We start from the raw sequence: 17,063 nt of genomic DNA, 5'->3' as shown, positions 1-17,063 counted from the left end.
GAGAAATGATGCTCAGCATCCTACTATATAGACTACAGTCCTCCAACAACAAAGAATTACCCATCCCAAAATGTCAGTCTGTCACAAATGAGCTATTATGGTCTACAGTCAAAAGGAACAGGAATAAAGGAGAGGATAAAGTTGAGATAAGTCCAGGATGGGTTAGAACACTGATAATACAGAGAAGGCAAGCAAGGAGAATGAGTTATATCTACACAACTTCACTCACCAAAACCAAAGGACGAATGCAAAACTGAGCAAAACTTCCTTTTGCAAAGGAAGAATGCAAGTTACTAATGAATGCTCCACATCTAAAGGTTCATGAACACAGACAGCCTTGAGGCTGCAATGCAGGGGTCTTAAGACAATCAGTTATGAGGGAATGGCAAAGACAAGGGCAAAAAAGCGAAAGAAAAGGCTCTCTGCACTTTCTGTTCCACATCATCCAATTCAACACACAGCTATTGCACAGCAGCTGCTGCTAGATGTCATGGAAAAGCACAGAGATAAATAAGTCAAAAATCCCTGCTCTCAAAAAGACTGAATTTCAGTAGGGAGAATTAGATAAATATATAAGTTATCATAATATAAAGAAAAAAATACATGTCATAAGAGAAATGCAAAGGGTTTCAAATATACACAATCTTGCAAAAGACTCATTGCACAGTAATAAAGTATAATTTTACTTAATACCCTCTTGATCTTCTAGTGTGAGAAAAAAATCACAGGATAGTAAATTCTCCATCTTTGTAAAGTTTTGAATGTCCAGTATAATTAACATAATTAGCAAAATAAAATATCTGTTACTTCCATATAGCCCTGATTGCTAACCCTATGCTACGAAGACAAAAAGCAGCACTTTCTATAGAGTATCCCAATACAGGCTTCACTTTCTATTGAAAGACTCATGTAAAAAATTAGATCCAATATCCTAGAGTAAGTCCTGTACCATTGAGAAGCTCTTAGTTGTTTGTTTTTTAACTTTGGGTGGGTTTATTTCTCCTGAGGTTAAAAAGCTATCCAGAGGACAGCTCTTTAAATATTCCCTTCAGAAGGAACCTCAAACTCAACATGAGAAAATAGTTAGAGAAATCCCTAATGGTCCAGCCAACATACATTTTTCATAAAGTGATTATCCTCCTGCAGCTTCAGCTTCCTAAGCCTTTTTCCTCCCTTCTATAATTGTTTTCCTCGTAGGCCAGGCAACAATTACCACTGCTACAAGACTAAGGAGGTTCACAAGCAATATATTTTACAATACATAAGTGTAGTGTCTCTGATATCTGGTGCTTTTATCACTAATTGCACTATAAAATATGCTATTAAAACAGGGACAAACAAGATTGTAAAAATCACATAATGGACCATGACCATTTACAAAAGCCATTCATAACTGTTACTGTACCACTTATTTTTCTTTAATTTTCAAGTTATATAATAATTTTTCCATATTTTTACTTCTAGGGGATACCATCAAGAAAAAGAACATATCTGGGAGTTACACCACATGCATGCATGCTCTTAAATATATTGTTTTATAAATTTGCTGAAAATCAAATTACATATCATGTCAGAAAATATGCTATGAACACTGAATTCCTAGAGACAGCTACATAATTCCTTGGAAGTAATTGTAGGTATGGCCAATGCATTTAAGCTGTGATTTCTTCACAAACTTTAGGGTGTGCTACTGAAAGCACAGAGGAAAAATGTAGAAGGACTTCACAGTTCCAATTGTTGAAATATACAATAAAACATAGCTGATAAAACATTTATATCTTGAGGGAAGAAAGAATGATCAAAGGGTGACATTACTGCGAATTACTGGAGGATGTGGGTCAGTGGAACTGCCTACAGTATTTCATGTGTCATCAGCACGCACGAACTCATGGTTAATTTTCAAGTCTGCAGATGAGCCTTTCAACCCCTTCACTATTTATTCACATGTCTAACCATTTAAAAAAATGAAAATCAAGGACAGACTAAAATTAAAAGTATTTGTGCCTATTCATTAATAACTCTAATGATTATTTAGATGGAACTAGGATTTTAAGTAGTGATTCAGAAGAAATATTGAGATTGTCTCTAGGTTTCATTTATCCATTACTAGAGACAAACTAATTCTAATTATACCACATTACACAAATACCACAAACCAAACAGTGGCTAGCCTCTACAAAACTAAAGATGAGTAACCAATTCATGAATTGGGATTGGTTTTTTTAATAGGATAATCTTCTGTTAACTGAAGAAATAACTTATACTTTGATTATTAAGTGTCAGTAACGAAAGTGTGTTTGAGCTTGGGTCTCAGAAAAATTTCAATACTTCTGCAACACCATCATACATATTCTGAAACATTTTCTTAAATCTTTACAATGGCTTAACCTTACTAAAATCAGAACCTAATTTTAAAACAAATGATACATCACAATTACAGACATCTTAATTGTACCTAAATTACTTTTTTCCCTCCTTAGGACATTAGCTAGTGCTCAATCTTTCAACAGAAAGACTACCAAAAAGTAAGACAGATTATATATACTAGTTTGCCCTAATTTCAGAAACTAAAGTCACTTAATTCAGTAGGAAGAATTCTAAAATATTTGAATGGTAAGAATAATTTACTTTTTCAAAATGCCAAGTACTTGAAAAACTCAAACCATGTTGGATAAACCTAAATGAAAATCAAAAGCTTATTTTTCAAGTGTCATTTCTAAAAAATTATTTTCTAAGATATGCCAAGGCCATGTCACTAAATGAAGTTAAACGGAGTCTACACACTTCATGAGCCCACATATAAAACTTACCTTGTCAGATGCCTCAGAAGCCAAGAGGTTAGTTGCAAGGGTTTGTAGCTTATGATGGGCCATATTTTTAAGAGCAGCAAGACTACGTCTCGTCATAGCTTGTTTTAGGTTGACTGCTGGGTGACTAAGTGAATCAACAGCAGCAGGAACAGCTTCATCACAAGCGTTTAGAATCTCAACTGCTGTTATCCCCATCACACAACGATCCAACGCACCTGCGAGAAAAATATATTCACAAATATTTCATAATACTACAACATTTTGAATAGTTTAAAGAAAAAATGGTATGAAAATTTTTTAAGTAGAAACATGTTTTATCAATGCCTCCTGGAAATTTTTTTTTGTACTTCCTTCCTCTAACAATCTTCCATGTAGTACCTACCACCTCAATGAATTCCTCTCTCACAAAGTCCCTGATGCAACTTCCCAATAAAGTCAAGTTCAGAGCTAAGATTCCAACAACCTTCTACAGGCTTTTCCACTCTTTCTACCTCCCAGATGGTTTTCTTGACCAATCCTGTCCCATCACACCATTACAAACATTAAAATCTATGATTTGACCTTCCTCTAAGTTGTATATCAATCTTAAACAAAAAAGTCTTACTAAAATTTGTTTTTTTCCTCCTTGAATAATTGCTGAAGCTTCTCTAAGAAACTTCCACAAAACAGAAAAAATATTATAATTTCTCCATTCTGTCTGCAAATTCTTGACTCTTACTCTCACCACCCAGCCAAATGTTTCTTCGTATGTTTGTGGAAATTACCACTACTTCTACTTACAACTACTTTACTTATTTATTTATTTATTTATTTATTTTTATTTATTTATTTTTTTTTTTGAGACAGAGTCTCGCTCTGTTGCCCACGCTGGAGTGCAATGGCACGATCTTGGCTCACTGCAAGCTCTGCCTCCTGAGTTCACACCATTCTCCTGCCTCAGCCTCCTGAGTAGCTGGGACTACAGGCGCCCGCCATCACGCCCGGCTAACATTTTGTATTTTTAGTAGAGATGGGGTTTCACCATGTTAGCCAGGATGGTCTTGATCTCCTGACCTCGTGATCTGCCCGCCTTGGCCTCCCAAAGTGCTGGGATTACAGGCGTGAGCCACCACGCCCGGCCTACAACTACTTTAAAGCTTCTTTATTTGGCTCTCCTTTCCATTTATCTCCATCTATGCATTTCTTGTCTAAGTCAGAGCAAAAACTTCCTCCAATGCAAGCTTCACCACCTCCTTCACCCACCTTTCAAGCTCTTAATGTTACACTTTCAATGAGTTATTCTCTGGCCATCTTATCAAATTCTCCCTTTTCTGCTTTATTTTCTCCATAACACGAACATCAGAGAACATACTATATGTTTAAAGTTTTCGTTATTTTTGACCTGCCTCTCTCCACCCAGAACGTAAACTACACAAGAGCTAGAGAGTTTCAGATGTTTTGTTCACTGTTGTATCCCTGGTATACTGAACAGTGCCCAGCACATTGGAGGCACAGAGTAACTATTTGTTGATTAAATGGCGATAGAGTTAGCTGCCTCAAAATACGGAGTTCTAACAAATCTATCAGAAAAAAATAAGCCAACAAAATAATGTTTAAAGAATATGAACAATCGAGAAAAGAAATTCAAATAGGTAGTAATCATACAAAAACATGTCAACCTAATAATCAAAGAAATCAAATTGAAGCAATAATGAAATACTATTTATCTCTTACCATACAGATATTCAGCATTCTCAAGTACGTAAGAAAACTGGTAATATACTTTTAGTACAAATAAAAATTAGTAATTTTTTAACAAATTCTATTAAATTTAAAACTCACATTTCCTTTAACACAGGAATTCCTATTCTAAGATTATACTAAATAATGATACCATATCCAAACATATATGTGTGTGGTTGGGTTATAATTGTCTTAATAGTAATAGAAAAATTTTTCAGAAACCTAAATATCTATCATTAGTAGACTGTGTCAATAATTTATGATGTATCCACTAAAAGGAGTACTGTGAAGTTACAAAAGCAATGTTTAAAAAGAAGCTCAGCTATATATATTAACATAGAGTAAAAGCCACAACATATTGTTAAATGAAAATAACAAGTTAGAGAAGAGTATTCAAAGTATAAAGTGGGGGAAGGGATATTACAGTCACAGAAAAATACTCTCAATAGATGTACACTACATGGTTAACAGGGTATATTTACATGGTTGAATTAGTATAGAACTCCATATTCTTGTACATGAAGATTTGTAACATATCAATTTTTTACAAATGTATATCATATTATGTTTTTAAATGTTGTGGGAAAAGATTATTTTAAGTAAATTAAAGTTAATTCAATTTTGAAAATAATATGATATTCTTTCAGATATCTTAAAGGTTCACAGGAATAAATTTAGAATTTACTGCTCTAGCTCTTAATTCTCTATTAAATGTGGTTTGTAGTTATAATGGAAAGGCTTAAGTGACTTTCCCTTATTGATATCTAAAATAAAATCATTAATCAACAAATAAGTGAGAATATACTACCTGCAAAAGCACCAAGTAACTAATTGGCTCTCTGGTGTCAAAAGTTTATACTTCCTCTTCTGTTATGAACAACCGACCCCAAAGTTAGTAAATACACCCTGAGCAAAGGTAGGAGTCCATGTCACATAAGGGGCATGGTGGTGAAAAGCGGGCCTGCAGCAGCCCAGAGCAGTATGTCAGAGGCTGAGAGGGTGCAGAGGGAAGGTAAACAAGAGGGAGGTGGTGGCAGCAGCTTGGCACAGGGTTCAGCCCCAGAAGCATGTGCATCAAAAGACACTGTTGGAACTTGAGTGGAGAGAGGAGGGAGTTCACACAGTGAGGCAGCCCAGTACAGATCCCAAAGGTGGGTCTAAGAAATCAACACATAAAAGCAACCTGGCACAGAAGGTTGACGTCTGAGAGGTATGAGAAGGGCATCCATATGGTGAGGGGGAATGGGATGGGGGCCAAAGAGAGAAGAGGGCATCTATGCAGGTAGGCAGCTTTGCACAGGGTGCTGGATCCCAAAAGGGGAGAAAGGATGTCCATGCTGGGAAGAGAGGACTCCAGTCACAGGATATCAGCCAGAATGGATAAAAAGCACATCCACACGAGGAGGCAGCATCATCTACTTGAGCTGTAAAGCAAGACAATGCTGAAAGAAAAAAAATATCCAGTGTGAAGGGACTCCCACTGACCAAATCCAAGACATCACATGAGTTTACGAATGTAATCTATTGTATAAAATAGAGATCCAACTGAAAATGAGTAACTTAAATGTTTGATAAAGAAAAGCTATTTACATGGTTTCAAAGTATCTTTTCACAAAATGCTTACTAATTACAAAAAGAAAAAACATAACTTTCCAGTGAAGAAGCCAAAAAAAATCTTAAGTGACCTAAGTAAATACTAGTGATGAAAGAAATTAAAATCATATGCCAACTTATAAGATGTAATGAGAAAAATGTCAGTGATTTTCTTGCCAAAGATACATATTCTGAAAATAACCATGAGAAAACATCAGATAAATGGAAATTGGGAAACATTTTATAAAACAACTGGCCAGAAATATTCAAAACTTTCAGTCTTTAAGGTGAAGGAAGAACTAAGGAATCATTTTAAATTGAAAGAGGGATAGAACTAACCATGCACAATTCTAATCTGGATCTTTTTGCAGTAAAAGACTGTAGTAGAACAACTGGAAAAGTTGGAATAACCTCTGAAGATTAAATGGTTATAACATATCAATGGTAATTAACTTCCTGGGGTGGGAGGGAAATGTATACCCCATGATTGAGGGTCAAAACATTTGCACATAAGAAGATAATCAACAACACAAGCCAAAAAGTATAATAAAGAGGCTGATATGGTTTTGCCCTGTGTCCCCACCCAAATCTCACCTTGAATTGTAATAATCCCCATGTGTCAAGGGTGGGACGAGGTGGAGATAATTGAATCATGGAGACAGTTTCCTCTATGCGGTTCTCCTGATAGTCAGTGAGTTCTCACAAGATCTGATGATTTTATAAGGGGCTTCCCCCTTCGCTCAGCACTCCTTCTCCCTTCTGCTGCCCTGTGAAGAAGTGCCTTCCACCATGATTGTAAGTTTCCTGAAGCCTCCCCAATCATGAGGAACTGTGAGTCAGTTAAACCTCTTTTCTTTATAAATTAGCCACTCTCAGATATTTATTCATAGTAGCATGAGAATGGACTAATACAGAGGTTCAAAAGATAGAAAAAAAAATCCATTCCCAACTAAACCTGTTTTTAAAAATATCAGGGAAAGAGTGGACTCTGCCTGAATATTTAAAGATTTTGAAAATTCAAATTAGCAGAAAAGACTTCTGCTTCCAGCCAAGATGCAGTAACAGGAACTGAATTTACCCTTTTACGGAAAATAATTGGGAAAAAAATAGATATAAGATTTCAAACAATGCTTTTTCAGACAATCCTTAATTGACTAACGTCCATTGTCTGAACATTGACTAACATCCATTGTCTGAATAGCCTAACAGATTCCTTAAGTTGAAGACAGACAGCTTAGAGTACAGGCAGGTAGAGTTTGCAGAACAGAATACCAGGGTGAAGAAAGCTCCACAGAAACCTGCAGAAGGTCCTCCTTACATATTTGGCAGAGTACTGATTACTGTGTGACTATGAAGAAACTGCCCAAGGCCAAGGAAAGAACCACTTCAAAAGATTAGAGGGTACAGTACCCAGGACTCAGACAGGATTGTGAACAGTGCCTACTCTGACCAGCCAGACTGGAAACCTCACAATTTATGAGCCACTGGGTACAGTTCTCAGGAACGTCTTCCATTTGCAGTGGATAGTAATTAGCTCCACATTTAACCCTGCTCCAGCCCTACCTAACAAGGCAAGACCCAAAAGGATCAAACTGTTTCTCAGTAATTTAACTGTGTCCCATCAGGCAGGAGAAAGAAATAAAGGGTATTCAATTAGGAAAAGAGGAAGTCAAATTGTCCCTGTTTGCAGATGACATGATTGTATATCTAGAAAACCCCATCGTCTTAGCCCAAAACCTCCTTAAGCTGATAAACAACTTCAGCAAAGTCTCAGGATACAAAATGAATGTGCAAAAATCACAAGCATTCTTATACGCTAATAACAGACAAACAGAGAGCCAAATCATGAGTGAACTCCCATTCACAATTGCTTCAAAGAGACCTGGAATCCAACTTACAAGGGATGTGAAGGACCTCTTCAAGGAGAACTACAAACCACTGCTCAACGAAATAAAAGAGGATACAAACAAATGGAAGAACATTCCATGCTCATGGATAGGAAGAATCAATGTTGTGAAAATGGCCATACTGCCCAAGGTAATTTATAGATTCAATGCCATCCCCATCAAGCTACCAATGACTTTCTTCACAAAATTGGAAAAAACTACTTTAAAGTTCATATGGAACCAAAAAAGAGCCTGCATCGCCAAGTCAATCCTCCAAAAGAACAAAGCTGGAGGCATCACGCTACCTGACTTCAAACTACACTACAAGGCTACAGTAGCCAAAACAGCATGGTACTGGTACCAAAATAGAGATACAGACCAACGGAACAGAACAGAGCCCTCAGAAATAATACCACACATCTACAACTCTTTGATCTTTGACAAACCTCACAAAAACAAGAAATGGGGAAAGGATTCCCTATTTAATAAATGGTGCTGGGAAAACTGGCTAGCCATATGGAGAAAGCTGAAACTGGATCCCTTCTTTATACCTTATACAAAAATTAATTCAAGATGGATTAAAGACGTAAATGTTAGACCTAAAACCATAAAAACCCTAGAAGAAAACCTAGGCAATACCATTCAGGACATAGGCATGGGCAAGGACTTCATGTCTAAAACACCAAAAGCAATGGCAACAAAAGCCAAAATTGACAAATGGGATCTAATTAAACTAAACAGCTTCTGCACAGCAAAAGAAACTACCATCAGAGTGAACAGACAACCTACACAATGGGAGAAAATTTTTGCAATCTACTCATCTGACAAAGGGCTAATATCCAGAATCTACAAAGAACTCAAACAAATTTACAAGAAAAAAACAAACAACCCCATCAAAAAGTGGGCAAAGGATATGAACAGACACTTCTCAAAAGAAGACATTTATGCAGCCAAAAGACACATGAAAAAATGCTCATCATCACTGGCCATCAGAGAAATGCAAATCAAAACCACAATGAGATACCATCTCACACCAGTTAGAATGGCGATCATTAAAAAGTCAGGAAACAACAGGTGCTGGAGAGGATGTGGAGAAATAGGAACACTTTTACACTGTTGGTGGGACTGTAAACTAGTTCAACCATTGTGGAAGTCAGTGTGGCGATTCCTCAGGGATCTAGAACTAGAAATACTATTTGACCCAGCCATCCCATTACTGGGTATATACCCAAAGGATTATAAATCATGCTGCTATCAAGACACATGCACACGTATGTTTATTGTGGCACTACTCACAATAGCAAAGACTTGGAACCAACCCAAATGTCCAACAATGATAGACTGGATTAAGAAAATGTGGCACATATACACCATGGAATACTATGCAGCCATAAAAAATGATGAGTTCATGTCCTTTGTAGGGACATGGATGAAGCTGGAAACCATCATTCTCAGCAAACTATCGCAAGGACAGAAAACCAAACACCACATGTTCTCACTCATAGGTGGGAATTGAACAATGAGAACACTTGGACACAGGAAGGGGAACATCACACACCGGGGCCTGTTGTGGGGTTGGGGGAGAGGGGAGGGATAGCATTAGGAGATATACCTAAAGTAAATGACGAGTTAATGAGTGCAGCACACCAACATGGCACATGTATACATATGTAACAAACCTGCACATTTTGCACATGTACCCTAGAACTTGAAGTATAATAAAAAATATTTATATAATTAAAAAAAAGGAAAAAAAATTTAACTGTGTCCCACAACAAAGCTCAAAAAAATTTACAGGAATACAAAAATATCCAATACCCAACAAAATAAAGTTCACAATATCTGGTATCTAATAAAAAATTACCAGGCATGGCTGGGCACGGTGGCTCATGCCTGTAACCCCTGCACTTTGGAAGGCCAAGGCAGGTGGATCACCTGAGGTCAGGAGCTCAAGACCAACCTGGTGAACGTGATGAAACCCCCATCTCTACTAAAAATACAAAAAATTAACTGAGCGTGGTGGTGCCTATAATCCCAGCTTCTTGGGAGGCCTGAGGCAGGAGAATCACTTGAACCTGGGAGGCGGAGACTGCAGTGAACTGAGATTGGGCCACTGCACTCCAGCCTGGGCAACAGGAGTGAAACTCTGTCTCAAAAAAAAAAAAAAAAAAAAAAAAAAAAAAATTACCAGGCATGTCAAAAAAATGATCAATACTGAGTGAAAAAAAAAAAAAAAAAATCAAATCAAGAAAAACAAGCCCAGAACTGACAAACATATTAAAATTTGAAGACAAAGGCATTAAAAGTTATTATAATTATATTCCAGATGTTCAGAAGGTTTTGCATAGAGACATAGAAGATATCAAAAGACCAAAATCAAGCTTTTAGAAATGTAAACTACACTGTTTGGGATGAAAAATATACTAGACAGGAACAATTAGATTAGACATTATAGAAGAAAATATCAGTAAACTTGAAGGCATAGCAATAGAAATTATATAAAATGAAACAAAAAAAACTTTTTTTGAATGAAAATACCATCACAGTGAGCTGAAGAACAACCTCAAATGGGTTAAAAGACATATAATTGGAGTCTCCAAAGAAAAGAAAATGGAGGGAAGAAAATATATTTGAATAAATTATGGCCAAAAGTTTTCCAAATTTGATAAAATCTATACAGCCACGGATCCAATAAGTATAACAAACTCCAAGAACAAGAAATATAAAGAAAACCACAATCAAATTGCTCAAAACCAGTAATTAAAGAAAAAATTTAAAAGCAGCCAGAGAAAAGAAATGTTATATACAGAGGAAACTTAAGGATGACAGCAGATTTCTCGCTGGAAATAATGCAACCCAGAAGACAGCTGGAGTACAGACAGCAAAAGACAAAAACCTGTTGACCTAGAATTCTATACCTAGAGAAAATAGCCTTTAAAAACGAAGATAAAATAGAGTTTTTTCAAACATGCAAAAGCTGAAAGAATTCATCACCTACAGACCTACACTAAAAGAAAAATTAAATATTAGACAAAAGAAAAATGACTCCAGGCAAAAATCTGCATCTACACAAAGCAATAAAGAGCAATGGAAATGGTGACTACGTAGATAAATATGCAAGATTGCATTCTTATTATTCAAATTTCCTTAAAATATCATAGATACTTTTGTTTGTTTTAAACAAACAAAAAAATGGAAAGAAAAAAGCAATGTTCCAAGTGAATGAAAATCATGAAAACAATATGGATGATACTAGCAATAAGAATTGGAAGTGACCCAATTATTATTGACTAGAGCAACTGGTCTGTGTAAAAGAACAGTAAGAGGTAAGTAACAGAAAGGTAGGAAGGTACCACACTATGGAAGACCTTGTCTTGAAGTCTTTATGAACTAATATTGTTTATGGTTTATTCATTAAGACATTAATATGATGCAAGTGTTGTCAGTGTTTTCTTTCCTAAGATTAATTTCCCAGCAGAGTACAGGATGAATTAGAAGGTAGAAAGAGTAGGCAGGGTACCCCATAAAGATAGCCTAGGTATGGAAAAATATGGCCATAAATTACAATGGTACACTGGAAAGAATAAAAAAGTAGTTGAGGGAGACCTAATGGGAAAGACTTAGTGATTAATTGCATGGAGGGGTTGTGAGAGGAGGGAGTAGTAAGCACAGTCATATCTCCACTCTAACAACCTCTTCCTTCAAAAAGGGAAGCAATGAAAATGGTAACTACATAGGTAGGTAAATATGTAAGATTTCATTGAGTCAATCATTAAAAGAGAAAAAAAGAAACTCTCTGATTATACTTGGTTTTAGTCAATTACCTTTTTTTCTTAACCCATTCATTCTCTGTGTCTTCCGCTGTCCTATAGCATGTTTTGTAACAGAATGAAAAGGAAAAATGTACAGAAGAGCTGATGATGTAATGGCAATTTATAATGAAATACAAATGTAAGATCTAATTTCCACTGTATTAAATACTACTGACAAAGGGTCAAATACGTGAAGAAAACACTGGCCACTAAAACCCTCCACTAATAACAAAAGACTGAACTTCAACACTACCTCTTGATTCTCTTCAGCAATTTTAGTAATAAGAGAAAAACATCAATTTAAATGTATCAAAATAAAAGCATGAAAAACGTTTTCAAAAATTAGTCTTAAGGAAGAATAACAGTCACTAAGACTTTACTTGTATGACAATCTGAAACCCTGAAACACATGCTTTTTGTTAGCCATGCTTTATATATGTTTTTCAAAAGACATACAAATATACATTAATTCATAATTCCCTGCTAGATTTTATTAGGTACTTAAGTTCAAAAAGATGACTCAAATGCATATTTCATGAAGGACATGCAAAAACAGAAATATAAGAAAACATGGAGTGCAGAACATAAAAAGAAACATCACAGAACAAATAAATTCACAAGTCCTCATACACTAATTTCTGATATTTGTCAAGCATTAATGGTATTTGCATTTGTACAAGAACATCTAATAATTATACATAAGGAATAGAAATATGATGTGGGAATCACTTTTGTTGTGTAGCAAGAATGATAAAAAGCAGCAGATGAGAATGTAGTTTAGGCTTGGTAATGGCTAGATAAGAAGAACATTTTGTAACATCAGTCATTACTTTCAGCATGCCTGTTTCCCAAACAGACAGGATTCTGACCTTGTCAAAGGCCTGTGAGAATGGCACTGCATACTTACTGGGAATATCAAATGTAAAGAAAGAGACGGTTGATCCCAGAAGCACATCAACAGCTCCACAGAAACCACCTAGGTCAGTGACCCACCTTTAATAAGTTCATAAGAGGGAAGCAAGAGGTTCATCTGGCTAAATCTTGTTGCTAGTGTTTGGGTAGTTTTTCAACTATTTAGAGATGTGAAAAGAATAATTTCCACGGCCATTACATCACTATTACATTGCTGTTGCATATAAGAAAATGTCACAATAAAATAACAAAAGATTCTAGAACTCCAGCTCTCTACATTTTGTATTGCCAGCTTTGATTGCATTTCACAGGGAAATATAAACTGAAAACACAAAGTACTCATTTGGAGGAAAAAAATGTTTAAACATGCTGCATAAACATATAAAGGAAAGACACTTCAAGTGTTTTAAGCTAGAAACATCAGTATAACTCAAAACAATAACTAGAAAATTGCCCAATATGCAAAACAGGGTTAATGTGGTATGGCTGCATTTGGAAAAATACATTCTCAAAACACTAACAAGAGGGATCAAGTATCTCCTCAGAGTTTAAATACATTTCATACATCAAACCCTGGCTGAAGCTGACTTTTCTAGCTTCATTTTTTATTTATTTAATAAATAAATAAATTTAATAAATAAATAATGTCAATACTTCCAGGATGTACCTTACTGACTCCCCAGGGAACTTTGTATCACTAGCTACAGCATGAACAGCAAGGAGGAAAAAAACAATGTATGCCTCCTATTGTGGTTGAAATCCAAAATAAATTCAGCTTCTCTATAGCATTTATCTTGAATGTCATATTGACTGATTGTTTACCCAAATCTTCAACATGTAATTTCAATATTACATGCTTTATGTTATCTAAATTGGGCTTAATTATACTAAACTGATTATAACAATAACCTCTTCCAGTACCCCTACAGTTAGGGCCTATTTGTCATTTCCTTCTAGAAAAATTACTAGAACAGTAACTTTGTCTATCAGTAAGGCCTCATTTGTAAATAATTTCATTTTATATTATTCAGGAATGTATTTATAGTATCTGAAATATTCAAGTATTATCTATTTAAGCATCAGAAAAGTTCAGAAAAATGATACTCTCTTCATCATATTTAATTTGAACAAGTCGTAGACAAGTTTACTACACATTTTTACTTAAAACATATCAGCTATTAATTTAATAGTTATAGGGTTTTTTGTTTTTTTTTTAAGACAAGAGTCTCTCTCTGTCTCCCAGGCTGGGGTGCAGTGGTGTAATCACAGCTCACTGTAGCCTCGACCTCCTGGTCTCAAGTGATTCTCTCACCTCAGCCACCTGAGTGGGTGGGACACAGGCATGTGCCACCACACCCAGCTAATTTTTATATTTTTTTTGTAGAGACAGAGTTTCGCCATGTTGCCCAGGCTGGTCTCAAACTCCTTGTCTCAAGCAATCCACTCCCCTTCACCTTCCAAAGTGCTAGGACTACAGGTGTGAGCCACTGCACCCAGTGTTAATACTGATAGTATCTTAATACAGTGTCTTACAAATGCCATTATTGCTATAAGAACTTTCTTTAATACTAATTCCCAAAAAAATCATTTCTAAATGTAGATAAAGTCATATTCCCAAGTTCAACAAAGTAACAAGTTAAGCAACATGCTTCTTTAATAACAGTAGTAGGAAATATATACACATGCATGTATACACACACACAAGCTTATAATTGCACACACATACACATACATATAAACACACTTACATTCTGTTTACCACATGCCAGGGAAATATTATGTCATTTTATTCTTAAAGGATCTCAGAAATGCTTTCAGATAGAAAATACTGTTACCCTAATTTCACAGATGAGGAAATTGAGGGACAAATATCCAGTGACTTGGAATAGGTCACAGTGCTAGCTAGGAGTCCATCCTAGCTAGTTCAAACTAAACAGTCTGACTCTAGAGCTAAAGAGAAATTCCATATATTCAGTTTATGAAGTAGACCAAAAAAGAAAACACAAGATTGCTATTCAGCAGATAGGACATAACATAAAGACACACCAAAAAAAGATATAAAATTGCATGTGTAGTATGACAGCAATTCTGTTTTTTAAAATGCCCAGAAAGAGATTAGAAAGACATATGCCAAAAATGTTAACATTTACCACTGAGCAATGAGATGTGGGCTCATCTTTCTTCTTTTCTAATACTTCTGTGCTTTTAAAACTTGACCAAAAGTATGAATCTCTTTCACAATGAGAGAGAAGAGAAAGAAAGGTTACATGCAAAAGCAAGGAAGTTTGACAGACTTCAAGAATGCTTCCTCTTGTCAAGATTGCCTATGTACTACCAGTTAAAATGAAGACAATAAATAAAAGATTACTGAAGCTTATCCCTATTTATTCCCAAAACACTTAAGAGAACTCCCTTTTGCACAATAGTGCATGCAGAAATATGTATATAGTCTGATTTCAAAAAACACTATTTAAAACAAAGATGAAGACAAGGAAAAAATCTAGTAGAAATATTAGTACAACTAGGAATCAAAAGACAGACTTTAATAACTGATAGATGATTAGTGAAAATTATAAAAGTAAAAAAGCAATGAGTTTCAAAAAGGCCTAAACCAATAAACATTTAATTATATACTTACAAATTTCTGAGGGAAAACCACGGCAGTCTGTGTATAAACATTACATATCATTGTCTGTGCTTTTAAGCTAAGCATTACTGGTTCTACATTATACCCCCAATACATAAACTTTCTGAAACTCGAAATTTTAAATGTTCTCTCCAGAACTGGAAAACTTCATTTTAATTACCTCATACAAGTAACTGCCCAGCATTGCTTTTCTGCTGTTCAAAGAAAAAAAGGTTGTATCTTTTTCACCACATGTGAACCTGAGATAAAAATGATTTCTTCTTCTTGTTCAGTTTACTCGTGAATTATATAGAAAACATATATACTTTGTTGTCCATATATCTGTTCTCATCTGTATATTATCCTTCGTTCCATGCTTTTAAAGATTCATGAAATATTCTACAAACATTTGGCATAGCAGAACCAAAAAGAGGCCACTTAAACAATCAGAAATAAAAGTAGCAACTATTTTACATTTCAAGGCTCTTTTCTTCATATAAAAGACATTTTCATTTCTAGAAAATGAAATATATCCATTTAATTTTCTATAGTATCTCTTCATACTTGTTCTTACCAGTATCCATTTGCCAGACGTACACAGAACCATCTGAACACCCCACCACCAGGTAATCATCAGAAGGCCTCCATTTGATTACTTGAATAGGAAAAAGGTGACGAGATGCCAACATTATGCATTTTTTCTCTCGCAAACTTAGAAGTCCTACTGAGTGGTCACTGGCTACAGAGCAGATGCAGTGCTGTACTCTTGCCTGAAAAGAAGAATAAACCTTAATTGTATTTAAATTAAATTTACAATAAAATGGATCCTGTTTTCAATAACTTAAGGCAAAATTAATTATACATTTGCTGCCACTGAAAAACAACCACAATATTAGGTCACGTTGAAAAATGTGTTCCTTTATATTATACATAAAACCCAGATCAATCATCAAAATATTTTTATACTAAATTAATTCTAGATTAAAGATTGCAAAACGTATACTGGAAAAACTGCTGTTCAAATTTAAAGATGACCTCACTACAATGATTGCTATATTGGAGCAGGCAAAGCTGAGAAAAAATTGATCTGTTATTAGGTGTTCTCTTTCCACGGTGTGAACTTTCCTTTGTTTGCTGCAGGAGCTGCTTTCTGCAGTGCTTCTTTCTGTCTCTGACTCTTTCATTTAGACCCATGCTCTTCCCTGCACCTTTGCTCAAAAACAATACCCTCACCGTCCCTCTGCCACAATCATTTTTTAGGAGTCATAGATATTCACATTATCTGTAGATAGGCATTCCTATTTCCTTCATGGTTTCTATCTATAATGTCAGCAGATGCATCACCTCAAGTAGCCATACAATAGCCAATTAAATGTTCTGCTGTGTATTTTCTGCTCACCTCTAGTTTTTGCCCTTCAACTCCTTTTTAGAACAAGACAAGATATAAATAATCAAAGATTTTCTCTGGTAAGAGAGAACTGAACCCATGACCTAAAAAATTAAAAATTAAAGTCTAGATTTCTGTAAAACAATTTATAAACAATTGAAAACTTTTCAGTGACTTACTGGTTTATGCTTTCAGGTCATACTGAGGGAAACCACATTAAAAACAGCCATCAGAAACTCATTCTTGTACATATTGTGGCTATTTATTGAGGGGGAGGCCCACTGCACTATAAATATACTCTTTCCCTTGTATGGG

At 35.4% G+C, this 17,063-nt stretch overlaps 1 protein-coding gene across 1 annotated transcript in view; it reads right to left on the bottom strand.

The window, feature by feature from the left end:
• WDR7 (WD repeat domain 7) overlaps window positions 1-17,063 on the bottom strand; it is a 392,926-nt gene that overhangs the window by 308,943 nt on the left and 66,920 nt on the right. Inside the window, exons 14-15 of the mRNA XM_054460414.2 lie at window positions 15,936-16,131; window positions 2,811-3,025 (exon numbers count right to left, since the gene is read on the bottom strand). Of these exons, the coding sequence (XP_054316389.1) occupies window positions 2,811-3,025; window positions 15,936-16,131 (411 nt within the window). The remainder of the gene's footprint in view (window positions 1-2,810; window positions 3,026-15,935; window positions 16,132-17,063) is intronic.

This window comes from Pongo pygmaeus, chromosome 17 (assembly GCF_028885625.2).
Source record: "Pongo pygmaeus isolate AG05252 chromosome 17, NHGRI_mPonPyg2-v2.0_pri, whole genome shotgun sequence".
In the NCBI taxonomy this organism is placed as follows: Eukaryota; Metazoa; Chordata; class Mammalia; order Primates; family Hominidae; genus Pongo; species Pongo pygmaeus.
Note: the sequence above shows the minus strand (reverse complement) of the source record. Positions and strands in the feature narration are given on the sequence as shown.